Source organism: Chiloscyllium plagiosum, chromosome 22 (genome assembly GCF_004010195.1).
Source record: "Chiloscyllium plagiosum isolate BGI_BamShark_2017 chromosome 22, ASM401019v2, whole genome shotgun sequence".
Lineage (NCBI taxonomy): Eukaryota > Metazoa > Chordata > Chondrichthyes > Orectolobiformes > Hemiscylliidae > Chiloscyllium > Chiloscyllium plagiosum.
The window spans coordinates 26,313,385-26,339,222 of NC_057731.1; the positions used below are offsets into that span (position 1 = coordinate 26,313,385).

General features: G+C 39.6%; 1 protein-coding gene across 1 annotated transcript in view; it reads right to left on the bottom strand.

Moving 5' to 3' along the window:
• Positions 1–25,838, bottom strand: part of dock1 (dedicator of cytokinesis 1) — a 575,757-nt gene that overhangs the window by 347,978 nt on the left and 201,941 nt on the right. The window contains exons 29-30 of the mRNA XM_043713153.1: positions 21,996–22,123; positions 14,398–14,493 (exon numbers count right to left, since the gene is read on the bottom strand). Coding sequence (XP_043569088.1) covers positions 14,398–14,493; positions 21,996–22,123 — 224 coding nt within the window. The remainder of the gene's footprint in view (positions 1–14,397; positions 14,494–21,995; positions 22,124–25,838) is intronic.

Below are 25,838 nucleotides of genomic sequence, written 5' to 3' on the forward strand. Positions count from 1 at the left end.
GGAGTGCAGGTTCATAGTTCCTTAAAAGTGGAGTTGCAGGTAAACAGGGTAGTGAAGAAGGCATTTGGTATGCTTGGCTTTATTGGTCAGTGCTTGGCTTTATTGATCAGCGCATTGAGTAAACTAATTGGAAGGTCATGTTGTGGCTGGACAGGACATTGGTTAGGCCACTTTTGGAATAGTGCATGCAGTTCTGATCTCCCTGCCACAGGAAGGATGTTGTGAAACAGAAAAGATTTACAAGGATGTTGCCAGAATTGGACAGTTTGAGTTATAAGGAGAGGCTGAATAGACTATGGCTGTAATCCTTGGAGCATCAGAAGCTATGGGGTGACCTTATAGAGGTTTATAAAATCATGTGGGGCATGGGTAGAGTAAATAGACAAAGTATTTTCCCAGGGGTGTAAAAGTTCTGAGGAAGGGTCATCAAACCCAAAACATTAACTTTGATTTCTCTGTACGAATGCTGCCAGGCCTGGTGAGCTTTTCCAGCAACTTTTTTTTTCTTGGATTTACAGCATCCTCAATTCTTTCAATTTCTGTTCAAAAAAGGGCCTATTGGAAGCGCACAGTCAGTAAACCTCGCACAGGCAGGAGAGACCATATCCAGAGTGATAGATAGATCAACTGAGTATATAGTTTGGGGAATTTGGAGGGAACACGAGAATTCAGAGGAGAAGAGGTGCTGTTTGCTTGTTTTTTGTGGCACATAATTTGTAAGGCTTTTTTTAAAACAGGATACATTGAAGACCAGGATCAGAGGACCTTCACAAAACAGTGAGATCAGAGGAAAACTAAGTTAATTGATTGGTGATAACTACTAATTTGACTATTGTAGGTTACTTTCAGATTCAAGGTAAATAGCAAAAATATTTACAGGTTACAAACTAAAAAACAAGCAGGACATTTTAAAAAATCAAATTAAGAATAAAGTAATTAAAACAGAGAAACTGGGCCAGGAGAGGTGTTGTAACTGCATGATGTAGAAGCTGGCGTTGGTTGCTTAAGGAAGTCTGGCTCACATCTGATGAGCTGGAGTCTGAGACTTGGACACTGCATAAGATCAGGAAAGGGGAGAGTTGTGTATCAGAAGGCAGTAACACTCCTTAGATTAATTACCTTGAATTTAGTCAGTGGTCAGGGAATGTATGACTATCAGCAAGACAGTTAGAGGGATCTAGAAAGTAGTACTGAAGGAGCCTTAGACCTTAAGTTTATCTAGCTTTTTCCCTGTGTGGATGAGAGCAGGGGCAATAGGGAGAATGAGCAAACTGACCACAGCACCGTGGTAGAAGGAGCCATTCAAGAGAGGAGAAAAAATGAGAAATGTAGTTGTAGTCGATATAGTATAGTCAGAGGAATAGACCTGCTGTTCAGTGGCCAGGATTCCGAAGCCTGTGTTGCCTGCTTCGTGCCTGGGTTCAGGATATCTCATCTGAGCTGCAGAAGAACTTAGAGGGCAGGGAAAGATCCAGTTGTCACGGTCCACGTAGGTAACAACAATATAGATAGTAACAATATTCCCAAAGGGAATTTAAGCAGCTAAGGGCTAAATTACAAAGCAAAACTAAAACGGTATTATAGACCAGACCAAACCTCCTCAAAATATCTCAAGGAGATAGCCTCAAGCATAATTGTAATCTTACTTAGAGATAAGCATAAGGCGCTAGGTTTCAGTTATGATTCGATTGTCTGCTATTCAGCTTTAAGCAAAACACTTATCCTTACAAAACAGTTAAAATACAAACAAAAAAAGAAGAATTGGCATAATTCTATAGTTTTATTTAACTCCTAATCATCAGCTGTTCCAATACATCATCAACACACCCTCGGCAAAAGCAAATTCAGCAAAACAGATTTTCCTCACTTGCTAGTTCGCCCAGTCCAAGAGAAAAGAACACCAAAATTAAAAATCTAGCAACAGAGAGGGAACTCAAGCAGTTTGCTGCAGCAGAGAGACAGCTGTACCTATCAGCTTCAAACCCCAATGTGAACTTAAACTGAAAGCAAACTAAAGCCCTGTGGGTCTGAGCGAGCCTGCTTCTGAAGCATACATTCCGGCACCACTGGCAACACCTCTCTGCAAGAAAGGCAACACAGAACAAAATCCTCTTCCAGGCACAGTGACATCACAAAGGTAATAATCTCTGGATAATCACCTGAGCCATGAACAACTGCCACACGTTCAACATGATTAAAGAAATAAACATGTGGCTCAAAGATCGATGTGGGAGAAATATGTTGAAGACTCATGAATTTGACCAGAGTACTGGGAAAGGATGGAATTGTACCAATGGGAAGAGAATCATGCTAGGGCCAGAATCCAGGCAAATCACAGAACTGGGGCTGTGGACAGAGTTTTAAACTGAATATAGGGGAGGATACAGTTGCGTGGAAAATTATGAAAAACAAGGTGGGGGAGGGGTGGGGGGGGCTCAGCAGAGGGTATTAAAGTTTTCAGAACAAGTAAAGAGGCAGAGAGTAAGGAAACAGTCAAGAAAGGAGTGGCACAGTTGCTCAATGTTTAGCACTACTGCCTCACAGTGCCGAGAATCCAGGTTTGATTCCAGCCTTGGGTATTCTACTTAAATGTATGCAGTATATGAAATAAGCTACATGAGTTTGTAGCGCAGGTTGGAATATGCTGCTGTGGGCATCACAGAGATGTGACTGCAAGGGAATGAGGGATAGGAACTAAATATCCAAGGATGCATGCCCTATCAAAAAGGCAGGCCGATAGGCGAGGGGTGAGTTTATATTGTTAGTAAAAAATTAAAATTAAACAACAGCAAGCAATGTAGGATTGGAAGGCATAAAACCTGGGTGGATAGAGTTGAGGAAGCACAAAGTTAAAAAAGACCTGATGGGACTTAGGTACAGGCCTCTGAGCAATAGTCAGGATATGGGGGAGAAAATAAAATTAGGAGACAGAAAAGGCATGAACTATTACAATAATCATGAGGGACTTCAATATGAAAGTGGGAAATCAGGTTGGTAGCAGATCTCAAGAACAGAAATTTGTGCAATGTCTATAAGATGGCTTTTTTGGAGCAGTTGAGGTACAGGCCACGAGGGAACAGACAATTCTGACTTTGGTAATTTGTAATGAGGGAGGAGCTGGAAATATTTGATTGGCAGGGGGGCCTAGCAGTGGCCTAAATAAAGGTTAGAGAGAGATAGGAGCAGATACTGGACCACTGGAAACTGAGGCTGGAGAGGTAGAAGGCGAAGCAAAAAAATGACACAGAAACTGAATCATAACTTTGCATTAGTTTTCACAGTGGAAGATACTAGCAGCTTAATGGAACTTCAAGAGAGTAAAGGGGCAGAGTGGAGTGCACTGGCCATCACTAAGGATAGGGTGCTGGGGAAGCTAAAAGGTCTGAACATGGATAAATCACCTGGTACGATGGACTACACCCCAGAATTCTGAACAAGATAGCTGAGAAGATTGTAGAGGCTTTGGTGGTGATGTTTCAGAAACCACAGAGTCAGGGAGGGTCTCAGAGGACTAATAAATGTAACACACTTGCTGAAGATGGGAAGGAGGTAGATGACAGGAAACTATTAGCTAGTTTACTTACTTCCGTCATTGGTATGATTTTTAGACTCCGTTGTTCAGGATGAAATTGCGGAGGACTTGGAAGTGCATGGTAAAACAGGTCTGAGTCAACACAGGTTTGTGAAGTAAGATCATGCCTGGAAAATCTCTTAGAATTCTTTGAGATGGTAATGAGCAAGATAGACAAAGGAGAGCTAGTGCATGTGATCTATTTGGATTTTGAGAAGGACTTTGACAAGGTGTTGCACAGGAGACTGCTAAATAAAACAACAGCCAATCGTATTACCGGCAAGGTACTGGCATAGATAGTGGATTGGCTGACTGGCAGAATTTCAAGTGCAAAGATAAAGGGACTTTGTCAGGATGGCAGCCGATTCGGGGTCAGTGTTGGGACCACAACTATTCGTGTTATACCTTAATGATCTAGACAAAAGAACTGAGGGCATTGTTGCTAAGTTTTCAGATGACACAAAGGTGGGGGATGTGGGAGCAGGTAATGTTGACGAAGCAGAACAGGACAGTGGGCAAAGAAGTGACAGATGGAATACAATGTGGGAAAGTGTGATGTTACGCAAATTTCTAGTTGTTCATGGCTAGTGAGGGGTTTGAAGTGTGTTTTTTTTTGTAAACCATTTCTATGTTAATTAGATGATCAGTGTCCACAGGCCAAGCAATATAATTATATATACCAATGAACAGACCTGGGTTTAACAATTTCTGAGTAGATGTGTTACTAACTAATTAATACAGTAATCTTTTCTTCCACACCAGTAAACAAGTCAGGACTTACAGATTAGAACCATCTGCAGGTCTAGTCTGAGAACATTTGACAAGTTTTTATCCATGTAACAATACTACCTGTAGTTTGAATTTCATTATTAAACACTGAGAAACAGGAAGATGCACATATACATTCAGAAGTACATATGTGGAAGCACATTAATTACTATCAGACTTTTAAGAAAGGAGTTCATGATTCACAGCAGAGATATATCCCAGTGGGGAAGGATTTAGAAAGGGGTACACTAACCATGGTTGACCAATCAAGTTAAGAATAATATCAAATTGAGACAAAAAACAAGTGGCGAAGATTCGTGATTAATGGATGGGAACATTTAAGCACCAACAAAACATGATAAAAAATTATAAAACCAAAATCAATAAACTACTGACAGCAAAAAACATACAGTAACAGCTTCTTTAAATATTAAAAAAAAAGACCAACATGAATTTAGGCCCCATAAAGAACCAGGAATGACAAAAGGGTTGAATAAATATTTTGCATTATTATTTTCACCATCTCAGTCAAAATTTTAAACTATTATGAATAAACACTTGCAAAATTTAACACAAGGTTAATTTCAGTCAGACTTTAACTCAACTCAGGATGTACCTCATTGTTTTTTTTCCTTTAACGTAATGCATCATAGTCCTAGATGATCATATGGCTGCTCACACTTTACAGAAAGATGACTGATGGTTGTTGCCTACTTTTTAGCATTTTGCGAGTTTCATTTAGATCGGGTCTCATTCATCATCCCATAACACAGTACAGAATTACATTTCAATTATGGCTCAATGAATAGCATTCATGCCTTTGAGTTACAAGGTTCTGCATTGAATTATTATTCCACAACTTGTAAACAAAAATCTATGTTGACACTCCAATGCCTCTCAAGTAAAAGATGAGCCCCTGATTACACTTGCAGGTGAATGCAAAAGATCATGTAGCACTATTTCAAACAAGAGTGTTATCCTTAGTGTAAAGCATTTTAAGACACCCTTTGATCCTGTTGAAAGGCACTATATAAATGCAACGAGGTAAAAACAATGACTGCAGATGCTGGAAACCAGATTCTGGATTAGTGGTGCTGGAAGAGCACAGCAGTTCAGGCAGCATCCGAGGAGCTTCGAAATCGACGTTTCGGGCAAAAGCTGTTCATCAGGAACCCTGATGAAGGGCTTTTACCCGAAATGTCGATTTCAAAGCTCCTTGGATGCTGCCTGAACTGCTATGCTCTTCCAGCACCACTAATCCAGACTATCTCAATGCAAGCCTTTCCTCTTGTGCTCTGTACCTCAAAGCATTAAAATTCAGTATTACATGAATTATATATTAATATTTTATCCACTTGAAATGCTGCTTTGAAGATTCTGCAAATCTAAACTCCAAAATCCCCATTATCACCTAAATTGCTCTTCAATGTTTTCTCTCAGTATTAAATATATATTTCTGGGTACGGTAAAAAGCAATATTAGTTATTTATTACTGTAGTTAAATTACTCTACCACAATTTGAAAATATAAACTTTTAGTTTTCCTTAAGTGTCAATTATTATATTGATAATCATTTTTAAACCCTATTTCAAAGTATTAATTTACAACAATGATGAAATAAGGGTGGAGAAAGCTCATATAAAGTGTAAACACAAGCACAGAACCAATGACCCAAATAGCCTGTTTCTGTGGAGTATAAGTATTACTTTTTTTAAAAAAATTGTTCATTGACACTGAAGTTGATCTATCACACTTTTGCCTATTTCATCATCACCTTGCAGTTTCGTTTGATATTCAAATGCGTTAATCAATTTTATAGTGCACTTTATTTTAGCATTGTCTATAAATTTGGATGGCAGTCTCTCAAACTCTCTGCCTAAATTATTGACAACCCAGTGAAGAGCAGTATCAGTACTGAATTCTACACAACGTTACCTCATTTCCAACCACACTGTAAATTGACCATAACTCCAATTCTCTGTCCCATTTCCTCTAACCAATCTTTAATCTAATTTACTACTCTTAGTTTCTCACCTTTTAAACTTCATCAATAGTCTCAATTGCAACACTGTCAAATGCTTCCTGAATTATATACACACCACTTCCAATGTACTTCTCCATGCATAATATTGGTCCCCAGTCATTTTTACAAAGAACTCCATTGAGGTTGCCTGCATTACTCCACAAAAGCAATGCATTGAGTACAGACTCTTGCACTAACCTGGGGAATGAAAGATAGAACATAAATACAATATTTCCTGCCATTCTATGACAGACTAAATTTTGTTTGATCTTCCTCAGGTCATTCCATGTTGCTAAATTAGGTTAATTCACATAGCTGCATGCAGTGTTTGCTTTTATAGGTACTATGACAGCAGCGTACATCTCTTCTTAAGAACAGCAATTTGGAAAATTAATTTGTTGTATAAAGAATTATCATGTATAGTCTCAAGCATATTATGTCACTGGTGAAATACAGCTCTCTCTACCATGCACAAGTCTATTTTTAGTTTCATTCAATTTAAGTAGCAAAGGTCATTGTTAAAGGAAAAGAAAGCCTAATGATCATAGATCAACTTTGATTTGAGTTCAATGGGTCAAATTCACTTACTAAGATTTAGCATGTGAAGTCTATCTCACTTCTAGTGAATGAGTTGCTGTTAGCTAGCAAGAACAGAACATCTCCCAGTACTTCAGTAAATCAAATCAGTTTACCTTTGAAAACAAACTGAAAGGATTCAACCTAAATTTATAACATTAGCAAGCTGCATATTATTACTTTGCATCACTAAACAAAAGAAAATAGACAGTTATCACAATGAAAATTTATCCTACACTATTCCATTTTCATCCATATGTCTTTCCAATGGCCATTTAAATATGCTTAAAGTATGATAGATGGGCTTCAGATTGGTTCCACAGGTTGGCTCAACATCGAGGGCGGAAGGGCCTGTGCTGCGCTGTAACGTTCCATGTTCAGGTACTATGTAATGCCTCGCTGAACAGCCCAGCTAAATTAATTTTAATGGGGTAGAAAATGCAAAGCATTGCCCATTACAAAATGTCTTTGAACAACTCTGGTTGTCAGATGACTGGTTTCCAGAGAGCACCTGTACATCTTTGTGTTAGGCATTTTTAATGGAACAAGTATATAATGTTCAATGGCTTGCTACTTTGCTTATAATAGTGTTCAAAGCTAAATGGAATCTCAAAATAAGAATTTTTTTAAAATTGAAATGATAGACGTTGATTTATATAGTCCAATCATAAATCTATTATTCTTTACTTAAAAATCATCCTTATTGCTCATATGTGTGCAAAGCACCACTGTGAACTGAACATAAGAACACAAGAAATTGGAGAAAAAGACTGTGGCTCATCAAGCTTGCTCCACCACTGACTAATCAGGTTGCTCATGAGTTCTAAATCTACTTTTCTGCCCATTCCCCATATCCTTCAATTCCCTCAGATTCCAAACATCTGACTGTAGGAAATTAAAAATAACTTCCTGATCAATAATCAGTTTTTTAAAAAAAACAATGGAAAAAATCACATCTTGGAGCTGATTTCATGCTCAATTTTAATTTGCAGAATATTTGTCCATAAAATAGGATAACCTAAAACAGAAAACAACCATATATAAGCCAATAAAAATAATGTACTGTGGATGCCGTAAATCAGAAACAAAAACAGAAGTTGCTGAAAAAACTCAGCAGGTCTAGCAGCATCTATGAAGAGAAATCAGAGTTAACGTTTTGGATTCAGTGACCCTTCCTCAAAACTAGGGAAGGGTCACCAAACCTGAAACGTTAACTCTGACTTCTCTTCACAGATGCTGCCAGACCTGCCTAGCTTTTCCATCAACTTCTGTTTTTGATTGAAAAGCCAATGCTTAGAGTAATTAAAGTGATTAATATTTGAATGCTGGATTTTTGCATCCTTAATTTGCCTGATAGGATTAAATAATTTGGGGATAAAAGAAGTGGGGGAGTGGAAATGTTTCTGAACGTGCAATCCAAAAGCCCAGGCTAATGCTCTTAGGACATGGATTCAAATTGCATCTTGAGAATTGATACAATTTAAATTAATTTTTTTTAAAATCTGGAATTCAAATTATCTTCAGTAATGGTGACCATGAAGCTACCATCAATTATTGTAAAACCATATCCAGTCATTAGGATATTCCTATTTAGATTCTCTACAGTGTGGAAACAGGCCCTTCGACCCAACCAGTCCACACCGACCCTCCGAAGAGTAACCCACCCAGACCCATTTCCCCTCTGACTAATGCACCTAACACTATGGGCAATTTAGCACATCTTTGGACTGTGGGAGGAAACCGAAGCACCTGGAGGAGACCCACGCAGACACGGGGAGAACGTACAAACTCCACACAGTCGCCCGAGGTTGGAATCAAACTTGGGACCCTGGTGCTGTGAGGCAGCAGTGCTAACCACTGAGCCACCGTGCCACCCTTATCTTGTCTGATCAATCAAACTGCTGCAGAAAAGTCAGACAAGATGGACTGCAGGCAGTACTGCAGTCACAGCTTTCTCCTGTCTCAAACCAAGGGCAGCCATGATCATTTAAATGGCAAAGCAGACTCAGTGGAACATAGTAAATAGGAGTTGGAGAAAACTATGTTCTAATGGGGTGGTATCACCTTTGTACACATTTAGCAAATTTCACATCCAAAACTATTTCCGCTTCAATATATTTGTCCTTAACAAAAGTCTGTCATGAACAAGGGCAATCGAGTAGCACATTAGAATGTGATTTCAAGGTTTAAAAAAGGTTAAAAAATATTCCTTGACATATTTCAGTTTCATTAAAGCTAAAGTCCCCATTGTTGTACCAGACCAGAAGGATGCTCTTGTTGAAGAGAGAAGATTGGTAGTAGTTTAGCCAAAAGGTTGCCATATCTCAGGCAACGAGAGCTTGAGGAAGTGTGTCCTTCGTGGTGACCAGTTTGGTTAGGTCAGTTGACTGGTTTGCTGTGCGGACTGACCCCAACAGCACAGGTTCAATTCCTGTACCAACTGAGGTTACCATGAAGTATTCTCCTTCTCAGCCACTCTCTTTATCTGAGGCATGCGGACTCTCAAATGAGAATAGCAATTTGATTAATATGGTTGACAATGATTGTATCAGAAAAAACGTAAATTTTATGGACTCTAATCTAATACCTGTGCATAACTGATAATTACTTCAAAAAACTATACAATATTTTTATTCTAATTATTAGATTGATAAGTAGTCAGTTTCTCCATGAAGAAATTATATGTCAAAGCTTTCACAACACTCCTGTTATTATCCAATCACAAACCAATTACTGTTCCAGAAGACAGTAAGATAGAGGTGTCTTGTGTCATCGTGACTGTTCAATGCTGAGTGAAGGACAGTATGAGGACGGTGCAGTGATATGGCTGCATCATAAGAGGTCATGGGAAATCAAATCTCAGGTATGCAGGCTATCCACAGAGCCAGAAGAAAAGAATAGTTAGCACAGGGCTTGTCAGACTTTGGATCATGACATTCTCTGAGGTCATGAGCTCTGAGGCAGCAATGAACAACATGGAGCATGAACTGAATGACAACTGCGAGATGCCTTTAAATATTTTTTTTTCCTCTAAGGATAGGCAGTGGTCTAATGGATAGATATTTGATGCCTCCTGACCATTGCATAAAATGTCTTGAGAAAGTAGGGTGCCTTCTTCACTTCAAACAGATTAAACAATTCCCAAGGTGCTGAACTTCCCTCCCCTCAACCCCAATCCAGGACCTAAATTTCAATATGGGCCACTAAGTTTAGCTCAAGAGGAGAAGGTAGCAAAATACAAATATCAGAAACAAAGAATTGACACCTGTGATCAGGCATCAATGGAAGGAGAAATTAACATAAAAATAGATAGAGCTGCCAGAGGAAGTATTGGAGGCTGGTACAATTACAACATTTAAAAGACATCTGGATGGGGATATGAATAGGAAAGGTTTAGAGGGATATGGGCCAAGTGCTGACAAACGGGACTAGATTAGGTGAGGACGCCTGGTCAGCATGGACGAGTTGAACCAAAAGATCGGTTTCCTTGCTGTACATCTCTATGACTCTATGAGATAAGAAATAAGGAAAATCAGATGGGTGCATGGACAGAGGAAGGCTTGCAAAAGGCCAAAGAAGGAGCAAGACATTGTCAACGATCTAACTAAAATGTGGTGTATAAACAAATTGTTGGCAACTAAGAACTGTTAAGAGTATCTTTGATAATGACTAATTCTATCGAGGGTTGTGACCAATTCAGAGAGCAAACACAATTTCCGATGCAATATCTGTAAAGTTTCCCAAAAGTCCAAGGAAACCTTAAAATGAATTTAAAGTACTCCGAATGTTGGAGATCTAAAATTAAAAATAGAAATTGCTGGAGAAACTCTGGACTGACAGCATCTGTGGTGAGAGCCTCAGTTATAGCAGCAGAGCAGGCAATCCAACCCATCAAGTCTGCTCTGCCGTTGAACTGCTAATTTGATAATCCTTGACTTCAATTTCCTGTCTTCTTCCCATAACCTTTGCTTTTATTACCGATGAACAAATAATCGGTCTATAGTTCATGATATAAATTATACAGCCCTTTGCAGTAAAGAATTCCATAGATTCATGACCCTTGAAGAGAAGAAATTCCTCCTCATCTCTTCCTACGGTAGAAATTTTCCCAAATACTATCCATCTTTTTACCACATTGACATAACCTTAGAAATAAATGATATTATTTCATGTAAAAAAAAAACACCCTAACTTAAAAGTAATCAGCAGAAAGCCAGTTGGAGGGGACTGAGAAACGCATGTATCAGCAAATAAGATTAAGGGACAATTTTCAAGAAATTAGTTCCTAGCTCTCAACAAAGATGTATCCCACTGAGAAAGGAGGATTCCAGGAAGGAGATAAGCCAACGATGGTTAACCATGGAGACTGAGGATGTCATCACATTGAAAGAAAGAATGTATAATGTGGCAAAGTTAGGGGTAACACAGAGGATTAGGAAAGTTTTAACATCAACAAAAGGTGACCCCAAAAAAAACAGATTATGATGAACTTTGAGTGCAAAATTGCACAGAAAATGAAGATGGACAGCAAAAGCTTCAATGGCTACTCTCTTCTTGTTTATGTAACTAAAGTGAACACAGGTATTTTAGAGAAAGAGGCTGGGTAATAATATCGCAGAACAAGGAAATGGTAGATGAATTAATACATTGCATCAGTCTTCACAGTAGAAGACATAAGTAGCAGTCTGAAAATACGAAATCATAAAGGGTCATAATGGGTGCATGCAATAAATACAATAAGTATCACATAAGAAAAATGCACTCAGAAAACTAAAGGGGATAATAGTTGATAACTCCCGATTCTGGAAAAGCTTCAAATGGCATGAAAACTTTGAATGCAAAACACATCTTCAAAAAGGGAAGGAGACAAAATAAAGTTAATTATAGGCCAGTTGTTTAATATCTTTGTGAAAATGTTAGAGTTCAGTATAAGCGATAAAGGATGTAATAGCAAAGCACTTATAATACCTAAAATAATCAAGCAGACTCAGTATCACTTTATAAACAAACACAGAGGTTGCTAGAGAGCCTTCAAGGATTGGCAACAGCTGCCAAGAGAAATATAGAGTTAAAGTTTTGAGGTTGGTCTGACTCTTCACACAAAGTTTGCAGATGGATATAGACAGGTTAAGTGAGTGGGAAAAAGATGGTAAATAGAATATAATGTGGGGAAATGGAAGACTGGCACAAAGAATAGGGGAGTTGGACATTATTTTATTGGAGGAGGACTACAGAAACCTACAGCAGAGGGATAGGTGGGTCCAAATGTATAAATCACAAAAAGCTAGCATGTACATTCAACAGGAAATAGGGAAGGCAAATACAATACTGGCCTTTATTTCAAAGAGAATGGTGTATAAATATAGGCATATCTTGCTAAAACTATATTAGGCACTTGTTAGACCATATTCGAATACTGTGTACAGTTTTGGTACCCTGAACTAAGGAAAGATATGCTGGTATTAGGGGAGCCCACAGAAGGGTCACTAGATTGATTCCGAATATAGAGGGATTTTCTCAAGAGGAGAATTGAATAGTTGGCCTGTACACATTGGAGTTTACAAGATTAAGTTAATGTAAGAATTCATTGAACAAATGTGCTCCGGCAGGTCTTAGGATTTGGAGTGCATGAGTGCCTTTGCTTAATAGTGCCAAACCTTTTGGAAAGATAACAATGCATTACTCAAGTGTTGCAGCAACAACAGCACACTGATATGTGGGGAATGTATAACACAGCTTGTAGCATTAAGTAGTCTATGGTGCTAATGATACAAAAACAAATTGATTGAATGCGCTTTGCACCTCAGTTGATGGATCCCTCACTGGTCACTGAGTCTTGAAAGGCCTGAGACAGTTGACAATCAATGAGGGGCCATTCTCACGTTTTGCATTACCATCAATATCATCCATCTCCTTGGTCTCTCCGACTCAGGAACCATCAGGAAAACCCTGTGAGAGTGCTTCAGCTAAGGTGCGATCGTTGACCCCTTAGATTTAAACTGCAATCTTCAATCAAATATAAAATGAACTAATTGCAGAGTATGTATATATTGTAAATTGTATTAAACCTGCAACAAGAGGACGACTACAAAACCTTCACAATAATGCTGAACAAAACAGATAAAGGTATTAAATTAATGCAAGTTATTTCATTGCTTTCTAAAACAAAATGTCCAAATTTGAAAAACAAAATACCATTGAATTTGAATTCCAATATAAAAAACTAAATTAGTAAAGGAATAAGTTACATAGTCAATTATGTGGCAATAAAAATAACTGGTGATAAACAATGATGCACATATTAAAATGCCAAAAATCTTTAAACCGTCTTCATGTCAGAAGTATTACAACTCTCCACCCATAAATCTGCGCATTTCCACACTACCAAGACATAGTCCCAAGGGTAGAAAATGAAACAGTCATCCAACAAGAACAGACAGATCATGGTCACAGTTATACAAACCCTAATAAACTCTAACACATTTAAACGGCTCTTAAGATTGGTGAGGGATTTAAATGCACAGTGTAAAACTATATAACTATCTATCAATCCCCGATATGATGTTATGTCCTTCTTAATTAAATTTGTCATTTTCAGACAAAACAGTGTGGTAAGATTCTTCTTATTCCATTTCCCTCTGCGATAATGTATTCTGTTTCTGTAATAAAAGCTTGTGTTTTTGGATTTATTTAAAATTTCCTAAAAAAGCCCTAGATTGGGAATAACAATTTACCATATTGTAAAGTATGCGAACAATCTTTAATCGCAGTTGACTCCAATTACTTCCATTTCTTAACAATGTAATCTTTAATGAGACCATGAGAAATTATGTCCCTCTTTGAATACCAAATCTGATTTCGGTTAAGCGAATATATTTTAACGTGAAAATTTAACCGTTCAGACAGTTTGTGCAATTCCCTTTTTAACCTTCAAAAGAAGTTACATGAGATTATAAATGGTGTGCTTTTAAACAAAATATAGCAGTATATGTAGTCTTTTAACAGAAACATGAGCTCACATTTGGCAAACAGTTTGAAGCATTTTGTTGAAATCTCAGAGATTATGGTTTAAGTAAATTATACAGAAATGGGACAGAAATTATTATAGATCTGACCACCTGTGGGCACAACCAACCTGGACATAGAGGGCACGTTTTTTTTTAAACTCTGTTTAAAATGCTAGACTGAAGACAATACACATAATAATGCAGTTATTCTTTAAATCTGAATAACTTCATCACTGAAATATTAGCCTTCATCTGTGTCAGTGTGAGGACTGAAAGATTGCATAAAATGCATGGTACTTTCCTACCCAAAGACAAGTCTATACAAAGGTATACATAAAATACTTACACTTTAACAAATTTAGATTAAGAGCTAACTATTTTACTCCCATAAATTAGTCAATTTAGCCATCAACTAAAGCCAGATCCAAACATTAATTTCCACAGAAACTTACAATTAGATCAGAATCACGTCCCATTGAGATGACTGTCCTGTTTACAGTTCTCAATAGCTTCTCCATAATGAGCTGGACATGTCGCTGAGTTGGTCCCTAGGATAGAAATAAATCAATGAAGAGTGTTACCAACAACAATGAATATCATTGAAATTCATTTACGTTGTGAAAATCATCAATTATAATTACCTTAAATGTAACAGAATGAGTAGTCAATGGTAAAAGCAAAGTTTGTAGAACAAAGTGCACCAGTTACTATTAATCATACATTAATGAACTAAATTACTACTTTCCAACTTTCACTGTTACAGTCAACAGCAAAGTCGTCAGTCATGTTAAGAGTCAAGCTAAAAATGTAACGTGCACCTTTTGGAAGTTATTCTGAAAGTACAATGCAAAGACTCAGAAGTGAGCTGAAAATGTGTTGCTGGAGAAGCGCAGCAGGTCAGGCAGCATCCAGGGAACAGGAGAATCGACGTTTCGGGCATAAGCCCTTCTTCAGGACAGCAATTAAACATGTAAAAATAAAAAAGAAACTATAGGCTGGTATGATTTGTTTTAATGGTTGAAAAATTATGACTGGAACAAAAGACATTGGAATCATCAATAAGCAGCTCTGTTCATGACCTTCTCTAATACAGGGAAGATCATTACTCAAACATCTCAAGGTGATTGTCAGAGAACACTCCCTTGATAAACTCCTGCGGTTTGCTCCAGTCTCTGGTGAATGAAAAACCACAATAATTTCCCTTGACATCAGGTATGATTGCAACTAAGGCATTATTATTAGCCTGCTATTTGAGCCATCTTGAAATAATAGTCACTAGCATAAAAGACCCAATGATAGAACAAATCAGACTTAACTTGCAAACTGAATTTGTCCTGAAGTTTATTAAAAACCTTTAAAATGTTCCCAAAAATATGGAGCACTTAGACTTCAGAAGACTGGGAATCATGTGTAGCTAGCAGGGCACAATATGCCTCATGCAAGGTGTACAACAGAATTCCACTGAGAATTCACCCAGCATTCAGTAAGTCAGCCCAAACAGTTCTACTAAACTAGAAGCAAATTTGAAAAAAAGACCATTTGACAGACATCAATCATATTCCCATTGTGCCTTGGCTCCAAACCATTGTGTGGACCAAGCAGGGCCTTGATAGTGTCATCACGTGATTAATACTAGAGAGGAGGGACAACATCTTATTAGAGATGGAAATGTGTTGCTGGAGAAGCGCAGCAGGTCAGGCAGCATCTAGGGAACAGGAGAATCGACGTTTCGGGCATTAGCCCTTCTTCAGGAATGAGGAAAGTTTGTCCAGCAGGCTAAGATAAAAGATAGGGAGGAGGGACTTGGGGGAGGGGTGTCGGAAATGTGATAGGTGGAAAAAGGTCAAGGTGAAGGTGATAGGACAGATTGGGGTGGGGGCGGAGAGGTCGGGAAGAAGATTGCAGGTTAGGGAGGCGGTGCTGAATTTGATGGATTTGACTGAGACAGGCTGGGGGGAGGGGAAATGAGGAAACTGGTGAAATCCGAGTTCATCCCTTGTGGTTGGAGGGTTCCTAGCCGGAAGATGAGGCGTTCTTCCTCCAACCGTCGTTTCGCTGTGGTCTGACGATGGAGGAGTCCAAAGATCTGCATATCCTTGGTGGAGTGGGAGGGGAAATTGAAATGTTGAGCTACAGGGTGGTTGGGTTGGTTGGTCCGGGTGTCCCAGAGGTGTTCTCTGAAACGCTCCGCAAGTAGGCGGCCTGTCTCCCCAATATAGAGGCGGCCACATCGGGCTCTGAAACGCTCCGCAAGTAGGCGGCCTGTCTCCCCAATATAGAGGACGCAAGTAGGCGGCCTGTCTCCCCAATATAACACCTCTGGGACACCCGGACCAACTGGGTGTATAATCTAGCAGTCTAGGTTAATGTTTTGGAGACATGGGTTCAAATCCCACCACTGCACATTCTGAAGCTGGATTCCAATAAAACCTACTACAACGCAGAGTTCCCCTTAATAGCATCTGGGGAATAATGCAAATGATGGAACAGCTGTCCCACAAATTAATCAAGGAACAGCCTGATATCGTGTGTAAGATATTACTCAGAGTATGACTATGCACCTACAGCTCCGGATATGTCCTGTCCCACAGGAAGGGTAAACCCATTAGACATGGCAGAATGTGGTATGGCATAAGACCATGTGACATAAGAGCAGCATAGGCCATTCAACCATCAAGTCTGCACTGCCATTCAATGAGATCACAGCTGATCTGATAATTCTTAACTTCACTTTCCTGTCTTTTCCTGATAACCCTTGATTCCTTTACTGATTAAAAATCTGCCTACTTCAGCCTTCAATATACTCAACATCCTAATTTCGACAGTCCTCGGTGGAAAAGAATTCCACAGATTCACTATCCTCAAGAGAAGAAATTCCTCCTTGTCTGTCGTAAATGAGAAACCTCTTATTCAGAGATCATGCTCTCTTGTCCTCAATTCTTCCACAAGAAGAAACAACCTTTTTGCATTTATCCTGTCAAGTCCCTCAGAATCTTGTATGTTTAATAAGGTCATCTCTCATTCTTCTTTATTCCAATAAATATAGATCCAATTTACTGAATCGCGCCTCAAAAAACAGACCCTCCGTTTCAGGTTGCCATATCTCCATATCAGCCAAGCGAGCCTTCTCTGGACTGCTTTCGATGCCAGTTTATCTTTCTTCAGATAAGGAGTCCAAAATTACACCCTTGCAGAGTTTTAGCAAAGTCTTGCTACTATATAAATTCACTGTGAAATTCTATTTGCCTTTCCTATTACCTATCAAAGTTAGATACTAGTTTCAATGATTTATGCACAAGGCTTCCCAAATCCTCCTATTCAGCAGTTTATTTCTGTGTTTAAGTAATATTCAGCTCCTCTATTCTTCCCACCAAAAAGTATAACCTCACATTTTTTCCAACTGACAAGTTTTTGTCCACTCGCTTACTCAGTCTTTACCCTCTTTGCAGACTTTGTTTATCCATACCACTTGTCTTCCCACCTACTTTTGTGTAGTCCGCAAACATGCCTATAACGTATTCACTTTGTTCATAAATACTGAAAAGAAATGTGGTCCCAGCACTGATCTCTGTGGCACTCCACCAGTTCAGGTTGCCATCCTGAAAATGCCTCCCTATCCCAACTCTGACTTCCATTGGCCAACGAATCTTCTATCCATGCTGGTAAATTAACTTTAACACCTTGGAATCATATCTTGAGTAGCTTCATATGTGATATCTTATCAAATGCCTTCTGAAAAACCAATATGTTATAAGTACTGTTTCTCCATGATGCATGTTAACTCCTCAAAGAAATCTAGTCAATTTGTCTGCCATGATTTCCCCTTCATGAAGCTTAGCAGTCAGGAAGTTTTCATCCTGGGAGTCCTCAACATTGATTCGAGATCCAATGAACTCTCATAGCATCTGGTGAAAAATTGAACCAGATTCCTTCTGTTGATTACCACCAACTGTTCCCCCAACCTCAGTCTATAATCAGTGCTCCTTGATGTTGAACACAGAGTGCCGAGGATACAGAATGCCCACTGGTGAGGGGACTTCAGTGTCCGTCACCAAGACTGCCTTATTAACACCACTACTGAATGAACCGACTGAGTCCTAAAGGAACCAATTGATAGATAGGGTCCGTGGCAAGTAGGAGATCAACCATCAAGAAAAGAAAAAAATCTACTTGACTTCATCCCCACCAAACTGACCATAGATGATTCCAATCATGACATCAGTAAGAAGGTCCACTATACAGATCTTATAGAGATGTCCCACCTTCACACTAAGCACACCCATCAGAGTTGTGTGGCACTACCACTGTACAACATGGGATCAACTTTAAATGATCTACCAACACAACATTGGATATCCACGAGGCCCTATGGACCATCAGGAACAGCAGAAGTATATTCAAATACAACATGTAACCTTATGACATGGCACATCCCCACTCGAACACTATCAAGTTTGGACGAACACTAATCTAATTTTTGTTTTTCAGTTTGTGCAGATCTCCAATGTCCATGTAAAGTATTGACTTCCAAATCAGTAGTCAATGCACACATGCCAACCACGCCAAGCAGCATGCATGGACCCTCTGAGTTATCTCAGATTAGCTGCAGGAAATCAACCCAGGTTCAATGAAGAATCCAGGAAGACATACCAAAAGTAACCAGAGGCATACATAAAATTGAGATATCAACCTAGTGAAGTTACAACCCAAGACTACTTACATGGCAAACTGTGGAAGCAGTTTGCAATAGACAGGATTGAGCAATTGCAAAAGAAAAGTTCAGATCTAAGCTCTGCAATCAGACCACATCCCTATCATAAATGGTGACAGACAATTAAATGATCAACAGGGTGTGGAGCCACCACAAATATCTCAATCCTTAATGACAGGAAAGCCCAGCACTTCAGTGCAAAAGACAAGGCTGAATTATCTGCATCCATCTTTAGCCAGAGTGCCAAGTGGATGACCCACCTCGGCCTCCTCGAAAGGACACAGTTGCAAATCTTCAACCCATTTGACTCAGTCCACATGACATCAAGAAATAATTGAAGACAATGAAAACTGCATTGCTGTGGCATTGACAACATTCCAACAACAGAACTAGCCCTGGCCCTTACCAAGAGAACCAACACAATTGCAACAGTGGCACCTACCCAACTAGGTATGACGGGAATGTCAGAGGTTCTGTTCACAGAGTTGGATCTGAGGGAGCCAGACCAATGTCAAGTACTATGCACATATAAATAAAGGGTGACATGGTGAGGGGATATTAGCCTCTGTGGAGTTATTTCACTTACATTAATCTAGGCTTTATTAATAATGGCACAGAGTACAACAGCAAGGAGGTAATGCTGAACTTTCACTTCCACTTATACCAAGGAGGTATAAGTCATTGGAGTACAAAGAGACGTACAGCACAAAAACAGACTCTTTGGTCCAACTCGTCCATGTCAACCAGATATCCTAAATTAATCTAGGCTCTTTTGCCAACATTTGGCCCATTTTGCTCTATTCATAGACCCATCAGAGTGCCTTTTAAATAGTGTTACTGTACCAGGCTCCACCACTTCTTCTAGCAGCTCATTCCATACATACACCACCTTCTGGGTGAAACGGTTGCTCCTTAGGTCCCTTTCAAATCTTTCCCCTCTCACCTTAACCTACACCCTCTAGCTTTGCACTGCCCTAGCTTTGGACCTTGTCTATTCACCCCATTCATGCCCCTCATGATTTTATAAACTTCTATAAAGTCACTCCTCAGCCTCTGATGCTCCAGGGAAAATAGCCTCAGTCTATTCAGCCTCTCCCTATGGCTCAACCCTGCAAACCTGGCAACATCCTTGTAATCCTTTCTGATCCCTTTCAAGTTTCACAATATGCTTCATATAGCAGGGAGACCAGAATTGCACAAAGCATTCTAAAAGTGGCCTAACTAATGTCCTGTGTAGCCACAACATGACCTTCCAACTCCTAAACTTAATGCACTGAACAATAAAGGCAAGAATACCGAACGCCATCTTCACTATTCAGTCTTCCTGCAACTGTGCTTTCAAAAAACTATGAAGCTGGACTCCAAGGTCTCTTTTTCAGCAGCACACCCCAGGACATTACCATTAAGTGTATAAATTCTGCCCTGACTTGCCCTGTCAAAATGTAGCACCTCACCTTTATCTACATTAAACACCATCTTCCACTCTTTGGACCACTGGATCAAGGTCCCGTTGTACTTGGAAGTAACCTTCTTCAGTGTTCTCTGCACTTCCAATTTTGGTGTCATCTGCAAACTCACTAACCATACCTAACATCCAAATCATTTATATAATTAACAAAAAGCAATGGACCCAGTACCGATCCTTGTGGCACACAGCTGGTCACAGACATCCAATCTGAAAAGCAACGCTCCACCGTCACCCTCTGTCTCCTAACTTTGAGCCAATTTTTTTTTTACATTGTAAGGAGATCTGGGCACAATAGTAATAGGAAGGATATGAACACACTGGAGAGATTTACAAAAATGGCTCCAGGGATGATAAACTTCCGTTATGAGGACAGATGGGAGAGAGTCAGATTGATATCCTCTGAGAGAAAGCAGTTTGGAGAAGATCTGATAGAAGCTTTCAAAATCACAACAAACCCGGATACAGTAGACTGGGAAAAACTGTTCCCACTTGTAACAGAATCGTGAATAAGACAACACAGATTTCAAGTGATGTAGCATGATGTGAGAAAAAAATCTTTACACAGAATGAGCAGTTCAGGTCTGGACTGCACCATTCATAACTATGGTGGATGCAGGTTTATTTGAAGAATTTAACAGGGTACTAGATGATTATGGAGTGTGTAAAGTTATGGAGCAAACCAGGTGAATAGCATTAAGTGATGGTGCTTGCTTACAACTGATGCAGACACAATCAGCCAAATGGTCTCCTTCTGCACTGTTACAATACAGTGTGATTCTGTTTCAAACTCCACCACCTTCAATTAACAGCTAAAACCACCTCAACCACAGCCACAGAGTTTTGGTAAGCAAACAATGCTTGTGTCAGCTAGACACTGAAGTCCAGGTCATTGTTAATTCCTTCTTTGAGGAGTATGGGAAAACAGGTTTTTCACAAAACACCAGAAAATTTAATAAAAACCAAAAGAACTGTGGATGCTGTAAATCAGAAACAAAAACAGAAATTGCTGGAAAAGAACAGTTCTGAGGAATGGTCACTCAATCCGAAACATTAACACCGATTTCCTTCCACAGATGCTGCCAGACCTGTTGTGCTTTTCCAGCAATTTGTTTTTTGTGACCCAGAAAACAAAGGCTATCTTCTAACATGCTCCCTCAACACAACAACTTGCTCAACAGTCAAATATCCATCAATTTGTTGGAGATCTTGGATTGTGTTAGATCAAAATTGAAAAAACTCATGTGAAAAGGTACCGGACAATATGGGCAGAAATCAAGGATTGGAGAACATGCACAAGCAATTCATTTACCCATTCAAACACTAACTACCCTGCATGTAACAGTCTGCAGAGCACTGGACATGTCCAAACTCAAACTGAGTGGAAGTAGGCCATTCTTGATCCCAAAGGGACTGCCTAAGAATTAGTAGCAAGCAAAGTGACCAATGATTGCTTGAAGGAGAAGTCCAAGGAAAGTATCGAGCATGTTCCTGTGGTGCTATACGCTAATCAGTGGTGCTTTGACGTCCACGTGCTGTTGCAGGAAAAGCTTTGGGTTTTTGTTTGATAAAACTAATGCTTTAGAACTCCTTTCTGAGGAATGCAATTAATAAAGTTTGGCATGACAGATTTTGCATATGAAGAAAATAGGCAATTAAAATGGAGAAAAGCATTATGTAATGAGAACAAAGAAAACTGACAACTTCTGTCAATAATTATGGTAGTCAGACAATGTGCACAGACAGACAATAAGTCTAACAATATACAAAATAGAAATAAATTTAAATAGAAATACTGTATTTTATCATTTAAATATCCATACTGAAATGTCAAATGAAGAATTATAAGTGACAAACATGATAAAACTACGAACCACATCTTTTCTGTAGAGTACTTCCAAAATGTTGCTAAGTAGATGGCAGCATGCTTTCAATTCCTCTTGTTTCTCCAAATGATACTTTAGTTGTTCAGTCATCATTGGTAGAAGGATGTCTCTGCAGTCTAGACAGAGTGAGTGGCACCATTCAAAATAACACAAAGCTCTTATTAGGTAAAACACAGAGCTTAATTTTTACCCAAAGAACATCCACAGTACAAATGTACTTGCGTCAATATAAAAATCATCCTTAATAAATAACTATATTTACATATATCAACTCTATGCAAATTCAAAATTTACATTCATTTAGAATTATAATAAAAGAAAAATGACCAGATAACTTTCTGGGACTATACAGAACCTGTAATCGTAATGTTGCAGTGTTGTCTTCATTTTTTAAAATTAATCCCATTCACAGAATGAGAGCATAACCAACATTTAATGTCATGCCAATTTGCTCTTTTAGGCGCTGGTGAGCCACCACTGCAATCCATGTGGCATAGATGCATCAATTCACCATTAAGTAGGGAATTACAGGACTTTGACTCATTATTCAAAAAGAAAAGATGATATAATTCCAAGTCAGGATAAGACCATAAGACATAGGAGCAGAAGTAAGGCCACTCGGCCCATCGGGTCCACTCGCCATTCAATCATGGCTGATGGGCATTTCAACTCCACTTACCCACATTCTCCCCGTAGCCCTTAATTCCTTGTGACATCAAGAATTTATCAATTTCTGCCTTGAAGACATTTAGCGTCCCAGCCTCCACTGCACTCTGCGGCAATGAATTCCACAGGCCCACCACTCTCTGACTCAAGAAATGTCTCTGCATTTCTGTTCTGAATTTACCCCCTCTAATTCTAAGGCTGTGTCCACGGGTCCTCGTCTCCTCGCCTAACAGAAACAATTTCCTAGCGTCCACCCTCTCCAAGCCATGTTTTATCTTGTAAGTTTCTATTAGATCTCCCCTTAATCTTCTAAACTCCAATGAATACAATCCCAGGATCCTCAGCCGTTCCTATGTTAGGATGGCATGTGACAGAGGTAAACTTTATATTCTTATGTTTTCTTATGTATCCGTTGCCTTTTCTCCTCAGTGATAGGGGCTGCAGGTTTGAAAGGTGATGTCAAAGGAGACTTGGATTAGATTAGATTACATTACAGTGTGGAAACAGGCCCTTCGGCCCAACAAGTCCACACCGCGCAACCCACCCAGACCCCTACATTTACCCCTTACCTAACACTATGGGCAATTTAGCATGGCCATTTCACCTTACCTGCACATCTTTGGACTGTGGGAGGAAACCGGAGCACCCGGAGAAAACCCACGCAGACACAGGGAGAACGTGCAAACTCCACACAGTCAGTCGCCTGAGGCGGGAATTGAACCGGCCTCTGGCGTAATGTGTGGCTGCTTTGCATGGTGTGGATGGAGCACACTGCTGCCAAAATATGCTGGTCATAGATTGGATGCCACTCTAGTGAACTGCTTATTCCTTGATTGTTCTATTGTTATTGCACCCATTCAGGAAATTGAGCATACTCCATCACGCTCCCTGATTGTGCCTTGTGAACACATGGTTTTGGAGAGTCAGATATTAGCTACAGAATTCCCAGCCTCTAATATACCCTTATAGTTACAGTCATATTGGACTCAAAACATTACCTTGATTCTCTCTCCACATATGCTGACAGACCTACTGAGATTTTACGGCACTTTGTTTTTATTTTAAATGGCTGGTCCATTTGAATTTCTGGTTAAAGATTACCCCAGCAACCTAACTGCATTGAATATTAAGGTAAAATGGTTGGCTGTTCTCTTGTGGCAAATAGTCATTATCTATGTGGGTGGTGCAAACATTATTTGTTGATTGCAAATTTGAATGCTGTGCAGTCTTTCCTCATGCAAGTTTGGCCTGCATCAGTATCTGAGAAGTTGGGAATTGCAATGAATTCTGCAACCATCAGTTAACTGTTTGAATTCCTGTGGGAAACACCTACAGCAACATCCTGAGGCTCTGAAAACTGGCTTCCAAAAAACAACCAGAATCATCTTCCTTTATGTTCAATATAACTTCACTCAGTTGGAACATTTCTCCTTTAACTTCAGTGATATGAATTTTATTAGGGATTCCTGATACTACAGGGAAAGGCTGAATAGGCTGGAGCTGTTTTCCCTGGACCGTCAGAGGCTGAGTGGTAATCTTGTAAAGGGCTGTAAAATCATGAGGCACGGATAGGGGTAAATCAACAAGGTATTTTCCCAGGATGGGGGGAATCCAAAACTAATGCGCTGCTTTAAGGTGAGAGAGGAAGGATTTAAAAGAGACCTAAGGGGCAACGTTTTCACGCTGAGGGTGATGAGTGTATGGAATGAGCTGCCAAAGAAAGTGGTGGAAGCCAATATAATTACAACAGTTAAAATGTATATGGATGGGCAAATGAATAGGTTTAGAGGGATATGGGGCAAATGCTGGCAAGTGAGACTAGATTTATTTAGGATTTCTGGTCGGCATGGATGAGTTGGACCGATGGGTCTGTTTCCATGCTGTACATCTCTATGACTCTAAATGCTACCTTGATTTCAAGGGCAGTTACTTCCAAATAATCTCTCAAATTCAGCTTTTTTGACTACATTTGAGCCAAGGCGCAAATGACTACATTTTGACTACATTTGAATCATTAGGAGAAAGTGAGGACTGCAGATGCTGGAGTACCAGAGTTGAAAAATGTGGTGCTGGAAAAACACAGCTGGCCAGGCAGCATCCGAGGAGCAGGAGAATCGATGTTTCGGGCATAAGCCCTTCTTCAGGAATGGGAATTCCTGAAGAAGGACTTATGCCAGAAACGTCGATTCTCCTGCTCCTCGGATGCTGCCTGGCCAGCTGTGTTTTTTCAGCACCACATTTTTCAATTCTAATGAATCATTAGCCTGGCATCCCTCGGGGAACTCAACCTGAACATCAGTAAGCAGATTACTACTGTGTTAGTGCCACTTGATAGCACTGAGGGTGACAACCTCCATCATTTTGCTGATAATTGAGGGTAGAATGATGGCATTGTTATTGAAAGGAATGAATTCAGCCTGCTTCTGCAGACTTGGCATTCTTGAGCCACTTTCCACATTGTCAGGCAGTTGCTAGCATTGGGATTCTACTGAAGAAGCATGGCTGGGAGTTAGGCTAGTTCTAGAGCACATCTTTATTCCTTAGCAAAAGTCTTGACAGAGCAATTGCATTTGCAGTATCCAGTACATTCAGTCATTTCTTAAAATGAAGTGGAGTGAATCAAATTGGCTGAAGACTGACAATACTTGATGCTGGAAACCTCACAAGGAGGCCGAGATGGATCAACAACTTTTAACTGAAGATCACAAAGGATACATAGAACAGAAAGAGGCTATTCAGCCTCACTAATCCCTGCCAGTACTCCATGTTCGCCTGCTCTTATCTTTCCAAGTTTAAATTTACCATCACAACTCTCTATTTTCTTATGCTTGTCCAGTCTTCTCTTAAATGCATTGCTATGGTCACTTGATTTTGCATTAGCAAAAGAAAGAAGCTGGTCATTGACTTCAGGAAGTGGAACGGAGGGCATGTGGAGATGTTGAGAGGGTCAAGGTTCCTGGGAGTGACAATCAGTAACAATCTGCCCTGGTGCACCCACATTGACACTATGATCAAGAAAGACTGATGTGCCTCTACTTCCCCAGAAGACTAAGGAAATTCAGCATGCCCATAATGACTTTTACAAATGTTTATAGTCGCATCTGGATCCATCACAGCATGGTGTGGCAACTGTAGTTCTCAAGACTGCAAGAAACTACAGAGTTG